Source organism: Pelophylax lessonae, assembly GCF_965119305.1.
Source record: "Pelophylax lessonae genome assembly, chromosome: 3".
NCBI classification, from domain to species: domain Eukaryota; kingdom Metazoa; phylum Chordata; class Amphibia; order Anura; family Ranidae; genus Pelophylax; species Pelophylax lessonae.
The window spans coordinates 197029525-197041655 of NC_138770.1; the positions used below are offsets into that span (position 1 = coordinate 197029525).

General features: G+C 40.1%; 2 protein-coding genes across 2 annotated transcripts in view; one reads left to right on the forward strand and one right to left on the reverse strand.

Moving 5' to 3' along the window:
* GIGYF2 (GRB10 interacting GYF protein 2) overlaps window positions 1-12131 on the forward strand; it is a 615584-nt gene that overhangs the window by 210847 nt on the left and 392606 nt on the right. Inside the window, exon 7 of the mRNA XM_082251280.1 lies at window positions 683-723. Coding sequence (XP_082107406.1) covers window positions 683-723 — 41 coding nt within the window. The remainder of the gene's footprint in view (window positions 1-682; window positions 724-12131) is intronic.
* The window catches only part of KCNJ13 (potassium inwardly rectifying channel subfamily J member 13), a gene marked incomplete at its 5' end in the record, with an annotated part of 34213 nt that continues 23855 nt past the window's right edge, over window positions 1774-12131 (reverse strand). The window contains 2 exons of the mRNA XM_082250578.1: window positions 1774-3181; window positions 3299-3790. Coding sequence (XP_082106704.1) covers window positions 2550-3181; window positions 3299-3790 — 1124 coding nt within the window. The 3' untranslated portion in view covers window positions 1774-2549. The remainder of the gene's footprint in view (window positions 3182-3298; window positions 3791-12131) is intronic.

The window sequence follows — 12131 nt, forward strand, 5'->3', positions numbered from 1 at the left end:
GGTTTTACCAATGGAGGAGGGGGTGGATCGTTGTCAAGAGCTTGTTCACTGCAGCTTTACACAAGATGCTGTTAACGCTGTCAGCACAGGAAGTGTAGTATCAGGAAGAGGACTGGGCATTCTTGTAAAGACATTTTTTTACAGGATCCAGCTGCCTGCATAACTTGGGACGTACTTTATTACAGATAAGTAAAGTTGCTAAAGCTAGAGAAGATCTTTCATTAAGCTAAACGTGAGCTTTAAAATTGCCATTAAATATCTTAAGGCTCAAGTCACACCGCAGTGTATTGTTTTCACACTTTTTTTTTTTTTTTTTGGGCGTTCAGTTGATTTACAGGCGTTTTTCGGGTGTTTTTTGCAGGCGTTTAGAGGCAGGCAATTGACATCTGAACAAAAATGCTTGCAATTTGCCAATAAAAAAAAGCTCATGTATTTTTTTGCGCTTCAGTTGTTTTGCTTCAGACGACAAAACGCTTATGTGAACAGAGGCCTCTGAAATGAATGGGATTTTGCTTTTTGGGCGTTTTGGAACTTCAGAGATGAGTGTTTTTACGAGCTGAAAAACACTCAGGTGTGAACGGGGCCTTAAATAGAATATGTATAAAAACAAGTAACACAGCAGCAGGAGATTTAGCAAAATGTTTTGGCATGTGTCTGAAAGGTATTTTTTCTACCCCAACAGAGGAGATCGTCGATTTGAAAAAACAGCACGAAAAGAAGCAGGTAATTGTCCTCTACTTTGTTGCTTTAGATATGAGCAAGCATATTTTCTTGCAGTAGGAGTGCAGTTAATATGCAGTCAACAATACTGAAAAGCTGTTCTACAAACTCCTTGAACTATGTTGTGCTCCCCACTAATGCAAGCTCAAAGAAGTGAAGCTTCCCATTGCATCATGGTAGCTCAACTTTTCTCACTGCAAACTTGTCTCGCTCTGACATGCTGAGCAGGTAAAGTGGGCAGACAGGCAAAAAAAAATTCTCACATATAATGCAGAAACACAAGACGCTTTAAAAGAAGTCTTTTTTTTTTTTACCAAAAAACAAGGATTACTGTGTGCACAAATTGCAGTCAGGTAAAAATATTGCAATAATAGCACTCCATTTTCAATACAAGGAGATCACGATAGATTATGGGGGGGGGGGGGAGAGATATAGTTGAAACAGAATAAACACTCTAGTATTGCCTACTTCATCAAATTATGTGTTTCTTAGTTTGTATGACTGCATGTGTGATTTTTTTTTTTGCAAAATCTTGTGAGCATTGTGAGAAACATTTGTATATACCCCTTATATGTAAAAAAACAAAATACCCTTGATGGTGTTTTTGGAACATTCATGTGTTACTGTAAGAGATCTGTTGTGGTATGTTCTTTGATGCTTGCTTAAATCTAAGTGGTATGCCTGACAAAGCATGCAATATTTCAGTAATTTCAATATTCTTAGCCTGTGGTCATGTCACTTGCCTTTTGAGAAATAAACTGACTGGAAACATAGCAATCAAATGTTGATGCTTTTTTTGCAGCCTTGAAGGATATATATTTTTCACACATGCCACAAGAAGGCAAGTGTTCACTGGCTGTGTGCAATAGCTTTGTCATCGATAAACATTTCTTGTCATGTTGCCCTCTCATTGGCTTCACTCTGTATGTAGCTTTCTGCATAGACACATTGATCAGCAGCAGGGAATTAGCTGGAAGCACACAGTTTATTCTGGTTTATTGTCACAAATATATCGAGTGGGAATTGCAGGGCCAGCCTCTGTACAGTCCCTATGCTTCTTCTGCTCTGGCACAAGCATTCCTCCCTGTCTAACTGTTCTTTTTCCTGGTAGTCTGCCATTGAGGTGGTGTTAAGGGTTAGTATAGTGATTCCGCTAGGATGATTCATTGCAAAGGTCAAGCCTATATGCATGTGGTTTAGCTTATTCCTCATCTGTATGTGTTTGCTGTATGCCCGTCGCTATCATATATAAAGGTCTAGATAAAGCTTACATGAATGTCAAGGAAGCATGCATGTATATTTGCGATATAAATGTACCTGCATTCATCTATTCTGTTCTTTCATGTTAGCATTGTAAGTGTATCAGTTTTGTCTAGCTAAATACAGTGCACTCCACATTTTGAGCGACAGCTTAAAACAACCCCTTCTCATGTGAATCAAAGTTGGCTTCCCAGATGTCTCCATTGTATCTGCATTTTGACACATGTGAATGTTTGCTTGGTGTACATATAAAAATGTGCTGGTCCACTGTCTGCACATAATTGTTGTCTCTTAAGCCTATTCTGTCTTTTTGGAGTGCTTGCACTCCCCTGAGCAATTCGTTTTTGTAGTTGTACATTGCTATGCCAGCAATGTCCCACAAACCCCTGCAGTATCAAAGGGGTTCTAGTGCTTGATATACTTCGGTAAGGTATCACAGAACAGTCTTTGGAGCCGCGATAATACCACCCTCTCTTCCTGTGGTATTTTCCTTTTAGAAAAGTGTCAGCATTGTTATCGGAATGAGGGATGGCTGAAAGGGCTAAGGAAAGTAATAGAGTTCAAGTATTTTACTCTCCCAGTCCAGTCTCGCAGATTTGAAATGTGTCAACTCTCTGCCCGTTGGCACAAACTTCCAGCTCCGTTTTGTAGGATTGTCTGTGTGTAGCTTGTGGTAACTCAGGGAGTGGGCGACCAAAAGTTTCCATGCAGATACGGTATCCTCCTTCAGGTCGACGAGTAAGGCATGGTGCAAAGCGATGACCTTGGAGTATTTCACTCGGTAGATATGAGGTACGGCTCTGGCAGATTTCACCTGAGCCTTCCTGAGTAGCAGATAAACAGACCACAAGCTCCAAATGACCTGAAGGGGATAAAGTCTCACGCTGCAATAAGGTTGCCAAAGGGCTCCCAGGAGATAGACTGTGGCTGTAGGTAAGAGGGAAAGAGAAGAAAGGGCACTCCATGTTACAAGCTTGATTGTCCAGTGAAAAATCCACACTAATTTGTTGGATTTGTCCATCGCCTCTCTCTTGATAAAGAATTCCACTGACTCTCACCATGGTCAGGGGACTAGGTCTTGTGTTGGCAACTTGGAACATTAAACAAGGCTTTCCTTCAGGACTGCCCACCACTGCTAGTCTTGAAAAGAGGATTGAAGGAGAGCGGTTCTTTGGTCTTGCTATTTTGGCTACAAAAACACCTGTGGAATAAATTTACAGTGGGTGAGCATAACATATCTTACAAGAGCTGAGACACAGTTAAAAATATTACATTTATTGGGTAGTTCAGTCAATTCTGTACAGTAAGACTATCTTACCTGTAATAAAAGCCTCCAGCATTAGTCCCAGAAGCATTTGGACTGCAAGAAGAGCAATAGCACTTGGGCAGTCCCCGCTTGGAAACATGGTTCCATATCCGATTGTGAGCTGTGTCTCCAAAGAAAATGAAAAAGCAGCAGTGAAACTGGTGATGTACTTGACACAGATGGTGTGGTTTTCTGGTGGGTCATCATGGTCTAGTGCCAGATCCCCATTCATCTCTGCTAGTAGATACCAAAATACCGCAAACAATAGCCAGTGGGCCAGGAAGGAAGCGGAAAAGGCCAACATCATCCAGCGCCAGCGCATATCCAGCAACAATCCCCATATGTCACGCAGGTAAGACAGGCCCTGCCCCTGGATCCCAACAGCTTTTATAGTGCTATGTCCATCCTTATTCACCAATCGATAGGAACAAGAATTGAGCAATGTACATCTTGGGGAACGGCTGTGAGTGTCGTCCTCCCGATCTGTGCTGACCTGCAGCACCACTACAAAGAGAACAAGACCATGACATGAGTTGAACAGAAGCAATATGAGACACTACAAGGTGCATTTTAACTATATGGTTATAATAATAGATGTGATCACTTGCACAGAACTATATCTAGTGTAGCTACAAGCATCAGATTAAACTTACTGTCATAGCTTGTCAATAAAATTAGGACTTAGGTTTCAAAGTAAAATGTTTTCGTTAAATATGTCTGCTGCCATTGCTGATCTTTTTCTGAAAACTTCTTTCTCTGTCCTGGAACATGCATGTAGGTAAAACTTGCAGCTCCTTGATGTTTCAAAGAACTAAAAGTCAGTTGTGGTAGCCTACGTACATGACAGATTTCCTTTAAAGTACATTTACACATGGCTGCACATTAGATAACAATAAATGTTCTTGTATAAATAAAAAAAAAAATAAAAAAAAAAAACAATGATCCCTTAAAGTTTTTTTTAAATTGGACTAGTTTGGCTAATCGGGCCAAGCTTAAAGTGGAATGAAACCCTCCTATCTTTTACAGCCAAGGAAGCTGCCATCTTTGCCTCTGTTTAATCTGCTGTGGCCATGGTGCTGCACATGTGATCAGTTATGACATCAGCTGTTTTGATGGCTGAGCATACAAGCAAATTTTGACAGTTATCACGGGATACTTTTGGGAAACTGTTAAAGCAGAAATAAACCCATCGATTTAATATTTTAAAAACCCAAGTTACATTCCTGGCACATGCTGTGCTCTCAGCCAAACTGTCAAACCATCAAATGACTGGTTTCATAACTGATCACATGTGCAGAACCATGGCAGTTGAAGATCAAACAGGCTAAGGAAGCAGCTTCCTTGGCTGAAAATGATAGAAGGGTTTACTTCCACTTTAAGTTAATGGGCTTTGTTCCAGTTTAAAAAGAATTTGTTGGACAGCAACTTTGTGAAATGGGAATTATGGACACCTATTAGCAAAAGAATGTAGGCGCAAGACACACACCCCCTGCTACCACCCCCTTAAAGGATAATTGTACAAGTTTTTTTTTTTTTGCCATTACTATTCCTTCATACTGGCTTTTATAATTTACCAATGCAGCAATGTAGAAATTGGATAAAGGTTTAGCGCTATAAACATTTTTTTTTTTTTAGAAGCATTGCATTTTATACACAACTAAATGGATCAGACCAAAATGAGGAACAAATGAGGAAAGAGGGACAAGAAGGTCTTTGTTCCAAATCGGGGACAGTCCTCCAAAATTGGGGACAGTTGGGAGCTATGGGACATAAACACTGTTGCCACCTCTGACTCACTGAAGATGCACACTCTAGGGCTGTAATCTTTATCCTTTATATGCTACGTGATAAGCTGCTGAACTGGAACAAGCAAGTATAGTTTTGCCTGGACACACGACCTTGCATATACATGTCAAGTCAGGGGCACACAAGTTAGTGTTAAAAAGTTAAGGATCAATGTTTTTGAAGCATTAATCATTTTAAAATTTTAAGTTTGCAGTTGCACCTTCCATATTTCTGTCTTGACAGGTTTGCCCTAATCCCATCTTTTGAATCATTTTGAAATAAAGTATGTTGCTCACCACAATTCTTTTCTTTAATTTTTGTAGTGCAGTATAGAAAATACTGGTAACATCATCCACTTGGATGCTTAAATACACCCATAATATGTAATGGATGATTATTTCTGCTGGTTGATAAACTTTTGTATGAAAAACAGGTGGAAAGCAAAAGTGAAAAAAGTGTTCAGATCACTAGAAGATATTTCTAGCTGAACTAGATGTCATTTGGAGTTTAATGACATCTTTATTTTGCTCTGTTTTTATACAGGAGGTGCTGATTATTTTATGTTGGCCCATTCGTGAAAACATGGACCAGGCAATATTTGATAAGAGCCATTATTTACAAGAAATATTGGATGAGGAAAAGATATACTAATATAATTCTAGCATGGAAATGCAAGCCTTAAATGTTTACAGTTAAAACCAGTGAGCTTCCGCAGTTAAACATTCTGGAATGCCATAAGAAAAACTTGGTACAGTGTTAGTCATTGTTTTTACTTACTTTTTTATAGTTGGTCAGAGACCTGATGAACCACGTGTCTCTCTTGTCAATAGAAAACCAACATCCAGAGGGATGTGAACTGATGGGTGTGATGATAGCTTCTCCAAAGCTTGTGAGCTCTACCACGTCCCTTCCAATCGTTTATTGACCAATCTGAGTAAAACAGAACAGTTCATTTGAAGATCATAAAAAAAAAAAAAAAAAAAAAAGATTGGAGGCCTACTTCATGACTGACGTTTCTTTTCTGGTCCCTTTCTGAACATTTCCACCCCCTCTAGCTGAAGGCACCTGAGCTGATTCTGGCTTTGTTCCCTGAAGGCAAGCAGGGGCCTGTGCCTGCATAACCCCGGTGTTCTGAGCTGTTGCCAGACTGAAAGAGGGAGGGGGTGGGGGGGGGGGAAAGAGTGTTTGTGTTATGATTTCACGCTCAGGGGTAAGCTGCTTTTAGACGCAAACATCATGATGCTCATGTGACATGTCCTGCTGTGGGAAAATATCTAGGCTTTGTTCACTCTGGGATGCATTGGAGGGCAGGTAGGATTCACCTGGACATGACTAAAAATTTTACTGGTCGGTAAATGCAGCTAGGAAAGTTTTCCACTGTTGACTTGCGACAGCAGCATTCTTGTCACAGTGTGTGACTTTTTATCAAGCTGTGCTAGAAAAGAGGCTCTCTGCAGTGAAGAGAATCTACTTTAGTGCTGCTTTTAAATACCAGCACTATATTGCAGAATAAAATAAAAGTGCTCCCATATATAGGAACATCTTATGATCCTACTACATTCATGTCAAGATCCTGCTTAGTTGTAATTTTAGTATTTTTACATGTCTTTCAGAAGCATGATAACTTTGTAAAACATTCATAACAAATTTTACATGGATTAGTTGTGCAAGAGTTTATGAAGGTTGTTTGTGTGACCACCTGCTTTGCAGACTTTTGACAATGACGAACACAAAAATACCAATGCTTCTGTAGCTCTTAAACCTGGCAAAATGCATGTATAGTTTCTGCACAAATAAAGCATACAATGGTTTGTCAGATTTAAGTAAAATTGAAAGCTTTGAAAAGATCAGTAAAAGATTAAATCCCCCTTTTTCCTTTACAAATTTAGTTTCTTGCATATCAGCAGCTGACCATAAATCAGTGATCGGTTCATTTTTGATAAGGAGAGTGCTTAATCAAGGAGCATAAGATTTAAGCTGAGGATTTCCTGGGATTTACGCAGTTTTCATACTCAGTCTCTGGTCTTGCACACAGGCTCGATTCACTGGATGAAACATCACATGGTCAGCATGTGTCGACCATGCAGACTGCGTAAGTGTAAGGCAGTGGGGTGTTAGAGGCCAGCTTTGCACATGCTGGTACTGCTCTAAGTAATACCAGCTCCAGGCTCTGCCAAGCTAAGCTTGACAGTGTCTTTCTTGTGATAAACAAGCCCCTTTTTAACTATCAAGAAAAGTAATTTCACAGTTAGATGTATCTCTGCAGCAAACGGTGCCTGTGCCGTGGGATATTTTTCATATCAAACCTCAACAGTAACCCACCACAAGCAACCCTTGACCAAGAAAGACAGAAAACTTACCCGGTTAGTTGATGTAGGAAATCTGTAATTCAGCCTTTTTCCTTTTTGTGTTTTTTTCTGGTAATTGTCTTTGTATCTTGTTTGCTTTGTCAGGTCTTTTAGTTGATTATTGTTTACTGACTTGTTTCACATGCATAGTTCTCATTTGCTTGAATAAAGGCAGTCCTTATATCTGCTTGTTGATCCTCTCACATGTCCTTCCCGGCAGCTTCTGAACGGACTTCCTAGGCCAGTGACATGCTCCCTGTCAATCTATGGGGGGAGCCCTTGCTGAGTCTGGAGTCATAATCCAAATTCCTGTGTTTATAAATCTGGGGGTAGGGCTTCTTTGGTATGATATCTGATTGGTTACTAGGCAATTGGGGATATGCCAGTGAGAGGGGTGGTATGTTGCAGCACTGCCCTCAGTGATTAGCTGTGCACAGTAGGTACACTTATTTTCCATTAACAGTCTAATTACTGCCCACTTGGAAAAGGGGGTTAACGGCGCAATCCTTTTGGATATGTTAAAATATTTATAATATTTATCTTGTCTTTTATGAGTAGGGTAGGAGGGTTCAGCTTACTTCTTTTTTTTTTTCCAGGCTTCATGTAAGCAGAAAAAACATGTATTCTATATATTTATATATGCAAAATCAAGATACATTATGTACAAGCTGCAAAAAGTTCAGTTGTTGCTGATTATGTATCGCTAGTTTGAGTCACCATGTTTTACACTACCCATACATTTTACAACTTTTTTCAGTTTCCTTTATATTTACCTTCAACTATATTAATAATACATATAAATTGAAAGTGTTTTGGTTTGACCTCATATTATATGGTTTCTGTGAACCTAAAGGAAAATTGTACAAGAAAATAGTCTAATGTATGGCCAGCCTTTGGCTCACTTTGCAGAAGTCTGCAGGGACTTCAGAGAGCAGGGGTAATTGTCTGGCACAAGTGTACTGCAACGTGCAAAGGTCAAAAGTCACTGGGAATGCATGAGTCTACAAATGTATTTGCAGGAACAACTGTGTTCTGTTTCTTTTATGTTCTCTATCATGGGCCATTGAGGTGTATGCTATGACTGCCAATTTTATTTTGAAAACTTTCATAGATGGGCTGTGGGGGATGGGAACGAAGACCTAGCACTTTTGTTGTGTGCATTTTGGAGGTGGTGGGTACTTGTTTTCCACTGGACTTTGCTCACCTCTGTCCAGTTAAGCGGATTGCAGAGAACAGAGCCTCATTGTTCTTGGAGGAGCAAAGCCGTCTTCAGGCCTGTGGTGCTGAATATTAAAGTAATGACCCAAATCCCACCCCCCTCAGTGCTTCTGTTCTGTCGTCCTGCCCAAAGTTTGAACCTCCTGCTGCCAGTGGCACGTCAGTGCATGCCCAGAGCAAATAGTGTATGGAGAAGCTACGCAAGTACCCCTTCCACAACTTTAACCACTTGAAACCTTAATAATCAGCGATTTAACCCTTCTAGCATTTAGCAACCTAAGCTGCGCTTATGAGTTGTGTGCTCATTGTTACTGTTGGGTTAAAGAAGGTAGAATTCCCACAGCAAGTCCATTTTTCTCCAACATGCTTATCAGCAGTGCTTTTTTTCTGGCTGCTATGCTGTGTATCTGCATCTAGATTTATTAATCTCTCACCATTGAATATATAATTTAGAGTAGCTGCCAAGCTTCCTGTATTGCCTTTTCCTCATTTTTTATTTTCTCTTCTCTGTGCATCCATGTCAAGGCTATCCTCTATTGACCTGAAAATTTGTAGAATCAGACGTAATGTTGATTTTGCAAGAATGAGAGCAGTTGACTTGTATGTTGACGGTGGGCTTTTTTTTTTTTTTTTTTGCATTGTAAAAAAAAAAAAAAAAATATAAACATTATCGTCCTGTAGACTGTAAACCTAGAGGAAGGTCAGACCTCAGCACATACTCTGAATACCGTTTTAGATGCCCAACCACATTGACATGAACTCTAACATCTCTCAAGCAACAAGTATCTGTGTTCTATGGACACTCCAGGCCTCCAGCTTTGCCTTGCAGCAACAGCATCTGTTAGCTGGCATGCCTCTCTAATATGTCTATTGGCTGGGAGAGTTGGTTGAGGTCCTAAGGTGTTCTTATAGGCATTACATGCGTTTCTGGATAATGTAAAAATCTGCAGGATCAGGCATTGATTATATACAAGTTAAGATACTTCTTTAGCCAAGATGAACTTCAACCATTTCTTGGCCAAAGTGATTTTTAGGAAGCAGCAGACTGACTTGAAACGTTTTAACTCATTGTTGCTGTTCCTGAACTGGAGGTTTATGCCCATCCTCACTGCCTCTATAGACAAAAAATCTGGCCAAATCATGCCCACACTTGGGAAGTTCCTTTTCATATGTAAATATATTTTCCTTTGGTTTCCTATTTCCGTGGGGTAGAGCTTCCAACTTAGCCAGATCAGAGTTCATTATCTTATCAGATTTTTTGTGTCAGGTGGGGAATAAAAGTGCCATATGAAACAATACCCGAGCTTGTAAATTGGGGAATGGAAGAGTTTTCTAAGAAACCCAAATCTTTTTCGGAAGATTCAACCAAAAGCGTGGAATTATGATGTTGTATTGAAAGCAGAATTATAGCTAAATAGCGAAGGATGCGTTTTTTAAAAAAATATACATATTTGTGAGCTTTTTTACCTGCCACTTAAAATAGTCAGGCTTGTGACTCCTTTAAATACCATTTGAAGCTTCCTTTTTCAATTACCTCCTCATTGGACACACTGAAAGGGCCTGTAAATTCTTCTTTCTGTTGAAGCATTTCCTCTTCCAGCTTTCAGGTTCTGAAATATTTTAGTATAACAGCAGTGTGCAGTACTGGAGAGCCATAAAGTCCTCAGTGTTGAGCTACTAGTCAGATATTTTGCTGTGAACTGAGAAAGGAAGGCATTTCATTAATGTGTAGGTCAAGGCAATCCTTTTTAGTTTTTGATAGTGGGGAAGGGTCAGAACATGTTAGGTTTTGCTGCAATCAGGAGCTCAGATTTTCCCTAGTTTGGTTTATCATGATTTACCAGACAAGAAGTGAGGAAACGGAAAGAAATGCTTTTTTAGAAGACTGGAGGAAGGCAAGATGTTGTGAATTTAATATATATATACATACACACACACACACTATATTACCAAAGTTACTGGGATGCCTGCCTTTATACGCACATAAACTTTAATGGCACCCCAGTCCTAGTTCGTAGGGCTCAATATTGAGTTGGCCCACCCTTTACATCTATAACTGCTTCAACTCTTCTGGGAGGGCCGTCTACAAGGTTTAGGAGTGTCTATGGGAATGTTTGACCATTCTGCCACAAGCGCATTTGTGAGGTCAGACATTGATGTGGACGAGAGAGCCTGGCTCGCAGTCTTCGCTCTAATTCATCCCAAAGGTGTTCTGTCGGGTTGAGGTCAGGACTATGTGCAGGCCAGTCAAGTCAAGTTCCTCCACCCCAAGTTCGCTCATCCATGTCTTTATGGACTTTGCTTTGTACACTGATCAAAATCATTTGAAGGGGGGATTATGGTGTGAGGTTGTTTTTCTCACAGGCCACCCTCATGAAGTCTGTTTGATTGTTTAGTCAGAGACGTTCACACCTGTGGTCTGCTGGAGGTAATTTTGTAGGCCTCTGGCTGTGATCATCCTGTTCCTCTTTGCACAAAGGAGCAGATACCGGTCCTGCTGATGGGTTAAGGACCTTCAACAGCCCTGTTCAGCTCTTCTAGTGTAACTGCCTGTCTCCTGAAATCTCCTCCATGCTCTTGAGACTGTGCTTGGAGATAGCAAACTTTTTGGCAATGGCACGTATTGATGTGCCATCCTGGAGGAGTTGGGACTGCCTGTGCAACCTCTATAGGGTTCAGGTATCGCTCCATGCTACCAGCAGTGACACTGACCCTAGTCAAATGCAAAACTAGTTAAAAAAAAGTCAGAAAAGATGCATAGGGAAAAAAATGTCTCTTCCACCTGTAAAACCATTACTGTTTTGAAGGTTGTCTCATTGTTGCCCATCTAGTGCATCTGTTTAACACCAAAGTAGCGGAAACTGATTAACAACCCCCTCTGCTACTTAACCAGATCAATATCTTATTAATATACATTTTTTGAGGTGCGCGTGTGTGTATGTATGTATAATATATATATATATATATATATATATATATATATATATATATATATATATATATATATATATATATATATATATATATATATACACAATCTCTCCAATAGTTGTCACCTCACACAAATCAGGGACAAAAAATGGGCCCGGGTGCACAGAGAAGACTGTAGTGCATATAAACCAAAAAAGAGCGGCACTCACGGGTCTTAAAAGGTGAACGCACGATAACTAATTCCACGTTTCGACGAGGCACAAGCTCATCTTCCTCAGGATAAACAAGTGAAGCAACACAACATATATTCCCTAAAACCCCTCCCATCACCATCCACATGTGATGACAACAAGTGCAAATGTCAAAGTTCCAGCTAAAACAGTCATGGGAAAATGTCCAATTTCGGGGGAACAGAAAAACAACAAACGTACCTGCAAAATCACTATAAAAAGGAACAAAATCCAGGCAAAGACAAAAAAAACATTGCATGACTGATTATCACGCTACCTATGGCCGCCCATGTTAAGGCAGCTGAAATGGGGCAGCATGGTGGACATGTAATG